Genomic DNA, 14,792 nt, shown 5'->3' with positions numbered 1-14,792 from the left:
ATTTTGCAGTGCGTGCAAAAAGATCTTCAAACTTTGCACAATGGGCGTCAATGTGGTGAAATCACACATGCTGTCAGATAGTCACAAGTCGGCGATTAAAGGCAGGCAGCAGTTAACTGTACCGAATTTGTTTGCCGTGACCAGCAACGCAACTTCTGCTGTCACCACCACAACTGCAGCTGCTGCTGCTACCACCACCACACCTGCCGCTACAGTGACCGCCTCCAGCCTTTTCAGGTTAGAGTTAGTTTTTCACATCGTTCTTCAGGCTGGTTTTGTTCTTTTTGACATGTGCAAATAAACTCTGAGACTGTAAACTGTCTTGTGAGCGGAGGTGGGTAGAGTAGCCAAATATTGTACTCAAGTAAGAGTACTGATACTTTTGAACAATATTACTCAAGTAAAAGTAAAAGGTAGTCATCCAAATAATTACTTGAGTAAGAGTAAAAGAGTATTTGGTGGAAAAACTACTCAAACTGTTAAGTAACGTCTGATTTATTTGTAAAATAAGAACATGTACGTAATCAATCAATCAAAAATAATAATCTGCAAATTCATGTATTTTAAACGATACCCCTTTAACTAAAACAAAAATAAATTAAATCTTTACAAACATAACATAAATCAAGGCACAAGAAACACAAATATATTCTTATATATATATACTGTACATATATATATATATATATATATATATATATATGAAAAGTACAATTTATCCAAAAACTTACTCAAGGTAAATGTAACTGAGTAACTAGTTACTACCCACCTCTGCTTGTGAGCCATTTCTAATTCACTATAGAGTGACAGTTAATGTAAATTTAGATTTTCTCAAATATTCAAGATTAGCATTGTCAAATGCTTACAATTTTGTCTATATATATATATATAAAATAAATAAATAAAAAACTGTATCTGCAGTTGGACATGAGCATTAAATTTGTTTAAAGTGGCTTTAAAAAGCATTAAATTAGATTTGCTGATACCTGCAGAAACCCTGGTGTCAGATATAGGGGGATTTAGTGACATCTAGTGGTGAGGTTTGCAAACTGCAACCAGCTGAAACTTTTCTTCTGAGAAGTCCTTCAGTGTTCCCTTAAATCCTGCACACTGGACCTTTTTAAAAACTAAATGAGAAAGTTTTCATACTGTATGAAGCAGCTGTGGATAATCATCTATGTACATTTTAGATTAATACAGACTTTTTTTTCATGAATAGTCCTGAATAAAATTAATTGAAATGTTCTTATTTAAGTCAGGAGAGTTTTTGATTAAGACTGTTATTTACTTTTTTTAGAATGACTACGTGAATTCTACACATTTCAAGTTTCAAGTTACTCATTGTTATATGCACAATAATGACAGAGAAGCTATACTGACACAGAAATATCTAAGGCTCTCCTCAACAATGATAATTAAATATGTGTAAAAGCAAAATCACGCAAGTAAAAATAAGAGTCTGCGACAAAATAGTGCAGAAAGTTAATATTAAGGGATGAAATGTAACATAGAGGAAATATAAAATAAAATAATTTATGTTTGTGGTAGACAGGTGTCAAAGAGAATGTAAACATGAGTATATAAAACATAAAGTGACAATTAGGGATGCACTGATTGTCTAAAATAACAGTTTTGCCCGATACCGATGTTTTTGTTGTTTTTTATTTGTGTTTTTTTTTTTTAAATATTCATCTCCCTTTTTGTGCCAGAGCAACAAAGAAATCTACTCTATAAAAAATAATTGAACTGTTTTAAAGTCATTCAGTCATTTGATACACTGCCTTCGAATAAGCAGAAATTCAATCATACACATTTATGAAACAACCTTTAATATAACCGTTCACGTTAAAAACATCTTTAGAATAATAACTGCTTCAAAAGTCTATTGACTGTATGAAATATATCATAATTTCTTGACTATTATCTGTTTAATTCTTTGTGAAGACATCAACAGATTTCTCCTTTAAACAGCTAAATTTATTCAATCTTCTCAGCAAAAACTATTGCCTGTTTTACAAGATTACATTGAACACATCATAAGAAGGTAATAATTAACCTTCGTCCAATATTCGTTTTTACCGAAGCAGGCTTGAACGCATCATAATGTAACTCAACCCTAACCTCTGTCAGCAGTTAGTTCCACCAGCCGCTAACGGCTAATGTTACCTAGCTCTCGTCCTGCTGATTTCAAAACAGATTTATTGTTCAGGATGTAGCAAATATTGGAGAAACAATAGAGTGCGTGCTCTGATGCGAATGCATCCTTTTGTTCTGGCGGCGTCCCGAAGAAGTTCATCCATATAGCATGTTTTTTATTGTCCGTGGGACAACAAGACGCTGTTAGTCTCCAGCCTTGCTATTAGCCTGTGAAATCAGATGTAAAGCAGCAGAAAATCATTGACAGCTGCTAATGGTGAATGTCACCTTAAAGGCTGATAGGCCGATGGCAGTCAATAGGGCGGATATCAGCCGATACCATTGTGCGACCAATAAACTGGTGCTTCCTTATTGGCCCTGAATGAATTTACTTTGCAGCATGTTGACTGAGTGTAACTAAAAGTGTTGCTGTTCACAGAACGTCCAACATTACTGTCTGTGACTAATATTGCAGTGCATCTTTATCTTTTTTTTTTGGAAGTGTTATGAGCTGTGTGTTTTCTAATAGTATCATCAGGTGGAGTTAATCCTTCTGTGTTTGTGTCCGTCCTGCAGGCAGGCAACAGAGAGGATGACTCTACAGAAACAACTGCAGAGACTGATGGACCCCAACAAGGCAGAGGGGACACCTTCCAGATCGCCCAGGTAACACACATGCACACATACAACATTTAAGTCCCGCACAGAAACCTATTCTCTTTTGTGGTATTCGACAACCACGACTACACTTTGGCCTGCACGAGTCTGGAGTTTTATTATTTGTAATGTTGGAAGTGTAGATGCTTTTATACCACGATGAGTTTCTTCTCATCCATTGTGACTGCGGCGAAACCAAAGAGTAAGACGATCTATCACCTGACAAAGAGCAGTCCAGGTGCTGTTCTGAGTGGCAGTGCTGGAAAACAGCACTCGCCACATCGATAGTTGTCACTCCCCAAAAGAATACAGCACAGCAGGGATTGTGGAGTGACGATGGTAACCTCCACTGAGAAGAGCTTGTACTCAGAGCCTCAGATATGAGCGGCAGCGGCGGTGGCGGCAGCAGTAGTGAGGACAAGAGATGGCAGCATTTACAGCAGCTTTCAGGTGAGATGGCTAAAATACACCACCTGAAGCAGCTCTGAGGGTTTAGGGAGGTGGAGGATGAGCAGTCTGCTCTCTACTGTTTATTACAATTATTGTCTCATTATTAATGGTTTTAATTTTTAAATGTAATAATAGGTAAGGTAGATAGGTAGATAAAGGGATTTCAGAGCTGAAATGAGTTTAACTTAACCACACAGACTCCATGTGTTGTTACTGTATTGGTGATGGCAGCAGATGCACTAGTAGAGTAGTAGCAGTTGTAGAAGTAGGAAGAGTTGCAGTAGTTTCATAAAATGCAGTAGTGGGAAAAGTAATTATACTAGAAGAGCCAGCACAGTACGACTATTAGTAATAGTAGTCTTAGTGTGTGGTGGTAGGAGTAGTAAGGGTGTAGGTCTTAGTAGTCGTAGTAATGATTGAAGGTATTACAAACAAACACACTTGAAACATGTAAAAGTAAAGGATCCTTTCTGTCTCCCTCTCTGGACTCCAGCTCCCATCAGCCCTCAGTGGAGGCGTGGCCAGAGATGATGTTGACAGCGGAGGTGACTCCAGGGGACGGTTGGTTGGTCCGTCAGGGAGGGGTGGGTCCAGATTCGGTGCTGCGGCAGCTGCTGGGGAAGGACATGTCGGACACACTGTGTCCCAGGGAGAGGCTGCCCCCGGCGGGCGGCCCCGGGGCCACTGGGCCCCGCAGGACGGGGCTGGTGGAGAGGAGAGAGCTCAAACTGGCGAGACTCAGACAGATCATGCAGCGCTCTCTGAGTGAATCCGATTCGGACGGTTATCCACCGGAGGAGGGTAAGAATCAAGGAGCGGCGGCCGTGAGCACACTGCGACCTGATAGGCCGTCCCATCTGCCAATTGCAGAGGAGGAGCCAGCGTCAAACCACCTTAACCTGATGATGAAGAAGCACCTGCCTTCCTCCTCCTCCTCTTCCACAGCTGACAGGAAGCTGGCGTTTTCACTCAGTGGGTCAAAGTCGGTAGACAGCGTGGGTTACAACCCCTCCCCCACCTCCAGCGACCCCGAGGCGGTGGACGGTAAAACACCAGACGCTTCCAGTGACTTCCACGACGGCGCCAACGGCCAGAAAGTTGCCACCAGCCCCAAGAGCGCCCTGAAGTCGCCCTCGTCTCGCAGGAAGACATCTCAGAACCTCAAACTGAGAGTCACCTTTGACGAGCAAGTTCACAAGAGCTCCAGTCAGGAGGCGGAGCAGACCAAAGGGCATCATGGGAAGGAGAGGACTCCTACAGGAAGCTCTGAAAGCAAGCGGCCGTTCGGGGCGTTCCGCTCCATCATGGAGACGCTGAGCGGAAACACAAACCACAACAACAACAGTGGTGGTCAGTCAGGCTCCACCTGTCAGAACTCACCTGGCAGGAAGTCAGAGAGTAAAGGCAGCCCAGGAGGAGGCGGGGCCAGAGGCAAGAGCAAAACCAGTAACGTTTAACCAATGAGTGCCTACTGAAGGGCAGAGAGCACATAATGAACAGACCGACTGAGCAAACAGCAAGAGGCAGACAACATGAGAACTTTATACTGGAATTACAGTAGAGATATATCTGACATTAATCACAGATAAACCTACATTACATTACTTTCAGGCATGTCTCACAGCTGAGTCACCGACTCATTTTACTTCCTGTTTACCCAAAGTATCATGGGAACCAAAGTGCCAAAAGCACAAACATATTACCCCAAAACAATGAAACATTCCTGACATGATACATCCATGACCCACATTTCTTTTTGTTTGATAGCATCAGTACATTGTTTGACTAAACTAAGGCTCAGAATTGTTTCTAGTACATCACTAATCTCCTTGGAACGTGACTCCCCTCCGTCGTTTAGATACACAGGGTTCCTACACAAGTATGGAAAAGTATGGAAATAAATTTGATCAATTTCCAGGTATTAAAAAGTATGGAAAATGAAAAATAAAGTATGGAAAAATATTTATGTTTCCAGACTATTACTACTGTTCTAAAATACTGTTTTCTAAAATAGAAAATTAGGTATTTCCAAAAATAATTTAATCAATCCGGATCGTGTTTTATGCCGGGCCATGCACAGTTCATGTGAGAGCAAACGTCTCAGAAAACATACCGCCCCTTTTACCTGATTGACAAGTGGTATGTCCAGTCCGCTGCCCCATGACCCTCCTCCAGCCCCCCCAGGTATCAAGTTTCACTCCAACACTGCACCTTCGACAAGAAGACGAGTTTCACGTGGTTCACAATGGGTAGATGCAAGTTTTTGGATGGATGGCTTGACAATACCGTATATAAATACTGGTTGGCCAAGGATTCCCAATTCACACACAGAGCTAGATGCAAGCTTTGTGTGAAATCGTTTGACATCGCCAACATGGGGGAGAAGGCGATTCTGAGCCACATGAAAGGAAAAAACACTGACGTCTCGTTACTGCATCGCTTGCACCCAGAGTCCCAACCTTTTCGCCTCAGCCCAAACATTGAACTTACCTGAGTTTTTATTTGCATGCCATTATGGAACTTGGCTACAGTCGCCTATTAAGAATAATTAAATATGATGTGAAATATGATACACTGATATATTTACTCAGATGTTGCATATTCTCTGGAAGAAAAAAAACACTGAGAAGTCTGGAAATTATGGTATGGAGAAGTATGGAATTTTGAAATTCCAAATGCGTAGGAACCCTGTATACAGATATTAAGTGATGAAAACTTGCAAATATAACGAGAAAAAATCTAATTCACTTAAATGATGTGAAGGTTTTCATGCCTCCAGAGGTATTTTGTTTTCGGGTTGTCCGTCTGTCCCATTCTTAGGAGTATGATCTCAAGATTGCCTTTAGGGATTTCTTCAAATTTGGCACAAACGTTCAGTTGGACTAAAGAATGAACAAATAACAGTTTTGTAGTCAAAGGTCGCTGTAACATTGCGTCCGTCTCATTCTTGGGAACGCAGTATCTCAAAAACACCTAATGGGAATTTCTGTAGATTTGGCACAAACATCCACTTGGACTAAAGAATGTACAAATTAGAATTTGGTGCACAAAGGTCACAGTGACCTCACCAAACATGTTTTCGGCCATAACTCAAGAATTCATACGTTCATTTTGACAAAACTTCCCACAGGTGTCTAACAGGATATTATGATGAAGTGATGTGTGCCTGGTGGCTCAGTGGTTAGAGCAGGCGTCCCGATAAATACAGCCATAAACATTTTAATCTGAGCACAGTCGAAAACATCAGCAACACCTGTGCTGACTGGGATGAATTTAAATACCATGGGCCGCCTCAGCCAGTGACAGAAGCCACCTAGTGGCGTGGTGGGATAGTACATTTCACACAAATCAAACAGGTGGCTCCAACAGCAGTGTCCTTGCCGCAGCCTCTCCCTTTTTCATGCTTTAACAACCCTATTCAATAAAGGCAAAAAGGCAAAAATGAATCTTAAATAATAATAATAATTATTATGCAGTGATGACATTTTATATCCAAAAGGTCAAAGGTCTAAGATGTGTGTGAAGCATCCATGTTTTCACAGACATGAAAGTAAAGTGCAACTGGACAGATTTGCGTAGTCATACAACCACAAAGCGGTAATCCTAGTTTAACAATATAATTTCTGCTAAAGGCCCACTTACTATCTTTTTCCGGAGCTTTAAACTGTATCTCATGGTTTTCATCAGAGGATGGAGTTTGCACAGTTGACATTGAGTATGTCACCTCCAGACATTAATCAACAGACTGTGAGTTAAACATTATTATATCAAACTGTCATTCCCAAAGTCAGGTAGGAACTTTCACACTCTATTGATGAGATTAATTTAAATAGTATTTCTTAAAACTTCTGTTTCTATACCTGCAAACTGTAAAGTTTCTCATGTTCTCTGCCTCTGATGTTTGGCCTTTGATGGTTTTCCTACAGTTTAAGGACTGAAAGACAAAAACAGAAACTCTGTTATCGTCTGTTATTTTGTTCACGTGTATCTGATGGCGTTAATCGGACTCACTTCAACGTGAAAGAGAAGAACCTGTGAGTGTTTAATGATACTGAAGCTGTTGTTGTTATATTGACAGACTGAAGGAAGTGTGTTTGCGTATTAATCAGTGTCCTGCAGAAACCTCACATCTCCATATCACCACTTATCATATATATTTTAGTTTCATCACGTTTAGTTAGATTACAGAGTTCACTGATCCGTTAAACCGAAGCAAAGTGTCAAATGTTTCTGACTGGAGACGACAGGTTTCTGTTCCTCTGCCACTCTGTTACTGAACTACACTAAAAATGAAGTATTAGTATTTATGTTTATGCACACAGTTATATGATTTGAAATTTTAAAATATGTGGTTATAATCCTGCACGTGGTCAACGTGCACCAGCACAACAAATCCTTTTAAAACCACTGTATATATAGTAGTATTTAATTTTTTTTTTTTTTTACGTTTCACATCATATTCCACACTTTTTTTATTTTATTTCCATGGTTATTATCTATGCAGTATTTTTGGCATGAAGTAGACTTTAGTTGTGTGATGTGTTTGAGGCGGGGAGGTTTAAGGATGCACCTTCTACAGCGGCCGACGAAACGGCCGATCGTTTGAACTTTAGGAGAAAGAAGAGATTCTATACAGCGTTCACAAAGCTGAGAGTAGACGACTGAGGCTGTTATCTGATGCTCTTATCCAGTGTTTAGATTTTAGTGAGGCAATAAGTGCTGCTCATTTTCTGTTTCTGGTGACATGTTTACAGATGAACTCTCCTTAGCTTAAAGCTATGTTCATACATTAAGCTCAGTGTGTCAGAGCCATGGATGATGTCACAGATGAGGGGAGAGAGACTTTATTAGGCTGTCTCCACCTCTTACTATTACCCAATACTTTTAGCATAATGACAGATTAAGGGCTGCTGAAGTTAGAGGGGACCTATTATGCTTTTCTTTATTTTCTTCATAAAGTATTATAGCCCAATGATTTCGGATGACACGACCAAAGTTTCAATAATAAAAAAAAAATCACTGTGATCAAAAACGTGAGGCTTCAGACCGTTCTGAATACGCTGTTTCCAGCAAATTTTCTACTTTTGTGACAAGTTAATGTCAGTTTATAAAGATTTCAAACACTTTACTTGGAGGTATCGACATAAGAGTGACATGACACTGTCAGGAACTTGTCAGGAACATTATGTACATGTCATAAATGTTTATGACTGCAGTCATTAAGTTGACATTAGGTTTTTGTAATGACAAGTTGACATTGTTTGGGTTGTCTTGATTATGACAACTTGACATTAACCAGGATGACATTACCAGAAGATGTCTTTGTCATGACAATAATAATCATCATGTCAACTTGTCATAAACACAAAAAGAGGAGCATTTTTTGTTAATGTCAACTTGTCATGACAAAGACATCTTCTGGTTATGTCATCCTGGTAAATATCAAGTCGTCATTATAAGGACATCCCAAACAAATTTAATGTCAACTTGTCATGACAAAGACAACTTCTGGTAATGTCACTTTAATTAATGTCAAGTTGCCATAATAAAGACAACCCAAACAATGTCAACTTGTCATTACAAAAACCGAATGACACTTAATGACAGCAGTCATAAACGTTTATGACATGTACATAATGTTCATGACAGGTTCATGACCATGTCATGTCATAGTTATGACAGTGCTATGTCACTCTTATGTAGCTACCTTCAAGTAAAGTGTTAACAAGATTTCTTTATGTCAGTGGATCCAGCAACGGGGTCCAAATTCCTCGTAGTCATTAGTTGAAGCGCCACACAGTTAAATATATTCGCCGTCATGTTCGCTCGGTTGCTGTCTCTGTTCAGTAGCTGTCCATTGGAGTGATCCAATTTGACACATATAATAATAACACATGAAACAAATACAAAAGAAGCACCCAGGCAGGTCAGGACAGCAGGTACAATCATTTAAGGTGATTTTTATTTGACCATATTTCTTACATCATTCATTTTAGCTTTAAACAGGCTGCTGCAGAACACTTGATACCTTTTCACTCGCTCCTCTGTAAACTGATGCTGAGTGGAGACACTAGAGTCTCACCAGCAGCCCCATGAGGCTGCAGTGTGAATTACACCTCAGTTTACAGAAACAGACCTGTTAAAACTCTACAGTATTGTGAATAGAGATGTAATGTTTTTCTTGAGGATGGTGCGAGAGGAAAGGTCAAGGGCTTCACCAGAATCACTATGTATCATCCATCAGGAATATCTACGTCTAATTTCATGGAAATCTCTTCGGTCCAAAGTATTTCAGTGTTTCCATCACTTCCTTTAAAAGGAAACCTTTAAACTTTTGGGACATTTCTGTCTCATAGTTTGATTACAAGATTCATATCTGTGTTCATCTTTACAGCCACTAATGAAACAAAATCTCCTCCTTGGTGTTGTAGTTTTACTCTGCGTCAGTTGTTTGGAAACACTCCTGATAGAAACAGATTTCAGCCTCGGCTCTCTACTTTGTAGCTTTGAGAGAAACTGGATCACGTCTGTCGTATTTTTGCTGCACATTAACGTTGATACAAATACTGTCTGTGGTTCTGATGCAGCAGAATATTTCTAATCCAAACTCTGTGGAGCTTTTCTGTCACATTCCTGACCGCTTTTACATCTGTATTTTGGATCAGTGAGATTCTGCTGAGCTGTTTACTCGTCTGGTTTACAAAGACCTTTTTTATTTTTGCAGTTTACCATGTTTAGGTTTACACACTCTTTGGTGGTCAGGGTTCTTGATGGTGGATATATTTGAGGCGGTGGAGTCTGGGAGGATTTACCTGCAGCCACTGGGCTGATTCTGACTTGTTAAAGGATCAGTCCAACATTTCAGTGTCGTCCCCGAAGTTAGATAAGAAGGTGGTTAGCAGCTACTTCTGTTAGCATCCAGTACAGATACTCTACTTGGGGAGAGGGCCGATTTGTTGCAATAAAACTTTATTAAAGGAATTGTCAAAGGATGGAAAAGTTTAGTGTTTACATCGGTTGTTGATCACAGAAGTCGTACGTATGGCGTGTGCTGTAAAGGTGATTAAAAAGACCAGAAGTACAGAATAGTAGTGGGCCGAGGTGTCCACATATCTGTGTTGGATGCTCCACTTGTGTTTTTCAGTAATTCAGAGCAGGAAAAAATTGTGGTCGTGGTTCTAGTTAAAACTTTACTGTCACTGTTCAGTCAGTCTTCTACGTTTACTTCACTCCCAGCCAATGTAAGGGTTTGGCACCAGCTAGTACCAACTCAAATTCCTGTGATTCCAGTAAGCATTTCATTGATAAAAATTGTCAAAAATCCCTCCAAAATACCACATTTAGACACCAAGACCTTGAGGAACACGGACAAGAATTTAACTTTTCGACAATTGGATGGCAAGCACTTAATGTTCTGGAGACTCCTGAGAAACCCCCTCATGACATAATATAACTATGGAAGCCTGCGAAACTGGGCTCATTGAATCCACAAGAGTCTCAGCTTTCCAGTCAGACCCAGTTTATGCAAATCCAAGGCTGTTACTGGACTCCAGTGTGCAGGAATATTTAATGCAATAAGTGAAAATAGCACATTTATACTGCAAATAAGTGCAAAGTTTGTGCCCAAAACTGTATGAGACTAGCATAAAGTGGACATGTGGAGACATGTGGGTGCCCAGAAAACCCTTTTTTCATTCAGATTACTTGAGGTGAGAGGTCAATGGACCTCTGTGACATGGCTATGCTGTTTTTCCCCCGCCAAAATTTAGCCTAACTTTGGAGCGTAGTTTAGCCCCCTTCCTGGGAAGCTAGCATAACATGGTTGGCTACCACTGGAGTCCTGAGGTCCTCTAGGTCCATATGATACCACTCTTATAGTATAGTAAACAATAAACTTCCAAATTTGCAGAACTACAAAGTTTTGAACACTTTATTTTACAAAAAAAAAAAAAAAAAAAAGTCATTTGTGTGTTGCCAGTTATTGGGGAAAATATAGATCATGCTTAGTTCTTGCAGTTCATTCAGCCCAATTACCTGCAGGTGTTGTGTGATTTTAACTCACTGGAACATGCCAACATTTTGAATTTGTCTTTGTGCAGGCAAATAATAAATCAGCATGTTTAAAGAACACATTTGCCAACAATAAATTGATGTGAATGAATATTTACTTGAAGCTTTTCAAAAAGTAGTTCTAAACTCAGAGTAACAAAGTGAAATAACAGAATAGTGTCTGTATTTTCCTTTATAGTTTTATAAGTTATTTCCGAGACAAATTCTTAAGAAAATACAGACTAAAGTGTCACCAATAGTTTTTCGGAGCTTGTCGTCAGTTGTCAGGAAAACTCCCAGACTCCACCACCTCAAAATATCACTCGCTGCCAAAACACCCAGGGTTCAGTCTGTGGGTCGACTGTGTCGATGAGATTGTTTTCACAAATGCAGTTTATTTTATTTGAAGTGTCTTCATCGTTTCAATCGCTCCTTCAGGATGAAGAAGAGGAGCTCTGTGTTTCAGACAAACTGAACTCTTCCTGTTTGTCGTCTATTCAATAAACTCTTCAGACGGACAGTTGATGCATCCACTCAGATGTTTACTCTCAATGCAAACAAAAAAATAATAAAATGAGATGCATTACCAGTGACTGTTGGAGGAGCCTGTCTGATCTTAGTGTTTTTTACTAACCAGCGTGTAAAGAGAGACGGCTGCTCTTCTGTTATTGAAGACAAATAAACTGTTTGAAACTGAAGATGTTGAACTGGAGCTTCATGATCGGGGCAGTGTTTCATAAATGTTTCATAAATATTACAGTTGGGATTTTTAATCAAACTGACTTTTCCTGACCAACCACAGATTTTTTGTACATGATGACTTAACTTTGTTATTTGACATTAAAGCACCACACAGTTGTGTTTTTGCATGTTGTAACTCATTTTCAGTGCAGCACTTCTTTGACATGACATCATTGTCTTACCCTGCGGTCTACCAGGTGTTTGTTATTCCCCATTTCTGTAGCATAAGCTGTGTGCAGAGCTGACGCACAACTATAAATCTGTCTTAAACATTCAGCAGCCTAAACTTAGTTCAGCTCGTGTAGCCAGACCTAGCCTTTTTGCTATGGTGAAAAAATTGCCCTGGCTTGTTTTGTTTTTTGTAACTAATCACAGTCATCTTGGACGGAGCTAAAGCCAGGATGCAGCAACGGTGCTCTTGCAAAATAGTGTCAGGGGTGAACATTTGCACATGCAGAGGCGAGCTCTGTCATTTAAAAAAAAAAAAAAAAAAAAACATTTAAAAATGATCATTTTGTGAGTCGATTTTTAGTGATTTAAAAAAAACAACAAAAAAAAAACATAATCTGATAATCTGAGCCCTGGAGATGAAGCCTGGCTATACTTTAGCTCTGAAGCTGCTCTCTTGACTCCACTTGACGATCTGCTGGCTGTTTGTGACTCTAGCAGAACATTATTGCGACGATATTGTGTGAAGTGGAGCGGATCGGTACATTAGTGAAGTCAGTGTCACCGCCACATGCTGCGGCCAGAGTTAAAATATGTTAAGAACAGTGTTGGGCAGTAACGCGTTACAGTAACGCCGTTAGTTTCGGCAGTAACTAATACTCTAACGCATTAGTTTTTAAATTCAGTAACTCAGTTACCGTTCCTAAACGGTGCGTTACTCCGTTATTTTTGGCCAGGGTTTAAATTGGCGTGCAGCATGCAGTGTTCCTTCACAAACTTAAGTTCCCTAAACAATAAAAGATAGTCAAGTCAGATAGAAGTATATGAACACTTCTTACCAGAGCATCTTAATGAAACACGTCTCTCACCATCTGTGAAGTCACCGTCGACCTGCTGGCCTCACCACAGTGCTGTAATGTTAAGCGGAAGCGCTTCTGTAGATTTTTAGTCCCAGTAATGTTATATCCTTGACGTGATGTCCATTGTTATCTCGAGGAAGCTTCCTATACCGTTCAGTTGTTTTGTCAAGTTGTAGTCTAACAGTCCCTTGGTTAAACTCCATCCGCTGTCTCTTAGGCGATGTAGCTACGAGCCAATATAGTGAGGAAATGTTTTGGTCTGTAGGGCTGAGTTTCCCAAAACATGATGCTTCTTATGCCGCATTCGTTTGGCAATCCAGGCCAGACATTCCTTGTCGGATTTATATGACCGTATGACACGTCTGATCTGAAAGCGTTTCATTGCAACAGTCTGGAAAACATGGCGGCGCGCCGTAAGTTTGTTTTTGTTTGCATGGTTGCTGAGCACCGGAGAATAGAATAGCCAGAGACTTTGCTGGTTCTAACGACTTTAGGCTACAACGGGCTTGCACAGACTTTTTTTCCAACACAAATCAACAGTGGAAACAGAAATGCCATTGCAAAGTACTTGTATGAAACGCTTAATTAAACAGCATATACGAGGACAAATTGAGGACAAATAACTTTGTTTACCATTCACAATGTGCGCAGCCATCTTCGTCGTGACGTCAATTCTACCGACTCGGTCTACCTGGACCTTGCCCGAGTTTGATGACGAGACCTCCGGGTAGAACGGGTGTTCTTTTGTACCTTTGCGGACCGGAAACCGTATCAATCCCGGTTCCGGCTACCAATAGAATGCAGCATTAGCAACGTTGTCTTCTTTGTGGCTCAGAACAACTACACAGCAAAAAAGAAAAGCCCCTAGCGCCCTCTAGCGTCCCCACTCAGTCATCTACAGCAAGGACGTACTCAGAGTATAGATGACACTAGTGCGCGTGCATCAAGGTGATGGCATGATGGCGAGCCAAAACGAGAGTCCTAAGTCGAGTTATTGTTTTTTTTTGGGGGGGGGGGGGACTCAAAAGTTACTTTTCTCAGTAACGCATTACTTTTTGGTTTCAGTAACTGAGTTACTAACGGAGTTACTTTTTATCGAAGTAACTAGTAACGGTAACTATTTACTATTTTTCAGTAACTAGCACAACACTGCTTAAGAACAAATCAACATGTAACTACTGTATGTACACTATGTACTTCTTGCGTGGTGCACTAATCTCAACAGGGAAGCATTGTCTCAAATCGCACACTGCTGTTTTCCACTCACTGGAAGTGACAACAGCTTTTTTTTTTTAACTGCATCTTTGTCTTTTTTTTTAAATTGCATTTTTGATGCAATTTGAGCACCATCTCTGCCCACACATAAACCAAACTCATGCCACAGCGTCAGTGCTGATTAAAATGTGCCGCCGTAGCTAGGAGCAAGTTAGCTAACTAGCAAGCTTCCACTACGTCACAGATGGCGCATGATGAGGTTTTTAAGTGTTTAGTACAGAAATATGTTATTTGTGACACACTGGCTGGGCTGGGCTTCTCTCAGGTGCATTCAGAAGTTGTTTTATTGGTTGTAGATCTTTACAGCTTTTCATCGAAACAACAAAGCAGCATGCCTTATTGATCCAAATCTTTGTCAAAACTTGGCATTTTCAGTGTGTAAAGTTGTTCACTAGGAGGTTGTTGTTGTTGTTTCCTGTAGCGAAGGAGATTAGGAAACAGTAACGCACGGATAGA

At 40.2% G+C, this 14,792-nt stretch overlaps 1 protein-coding gene across 1 annotated transcript in view; it reads left to right on the top strand.

The window, feature by feature from the left end:
* The window catches only part of sncaip (synuclein, alpha interacting protein), a 29,048-nt gene extending 17,072 nt beyond the window's left edge, over positions 1–11,976 (top strand). The window contains exons 11-12 of the mRNA XM_050052105.1: positions 2,713–2,802; positions 3,737–11,976. Coding sequence (XP_049908062.1) covers positions 2,713–2,802; positions 3,737–4,700 — 1,054 coding nt within the window. The 3' untranslated portion in view covers positions 4,701–11,976. The remainder of the gene's footprint in view (positions 1–2,712; positions 2,803–3,736) is intronic.
* Positions 11,977–14,792: the final 2,816 nt, after the last annotated feature.

This window comes from Epinephelus moara, chromosome 8 (assembly GCF_006386435.1).
Source record: "Epinephelus moara isolate mb chromosome 8, YSFRI_EMoa_1.0, whole genome shotgun sequence".
In the NCBI taxonomy this organism is placed as follows: domain Eukaryota; kingdom Metazoa; phylum Chordata; class Actinopteri; order Perciformes; family Serranidae; genus Epinephelus; species Epinephelus moara.
The sequence above is the reverse complement of the archived record's forward strand: the minus strand, read 5'-3'. Positions and strand labels throughout refer to the sequence as shown.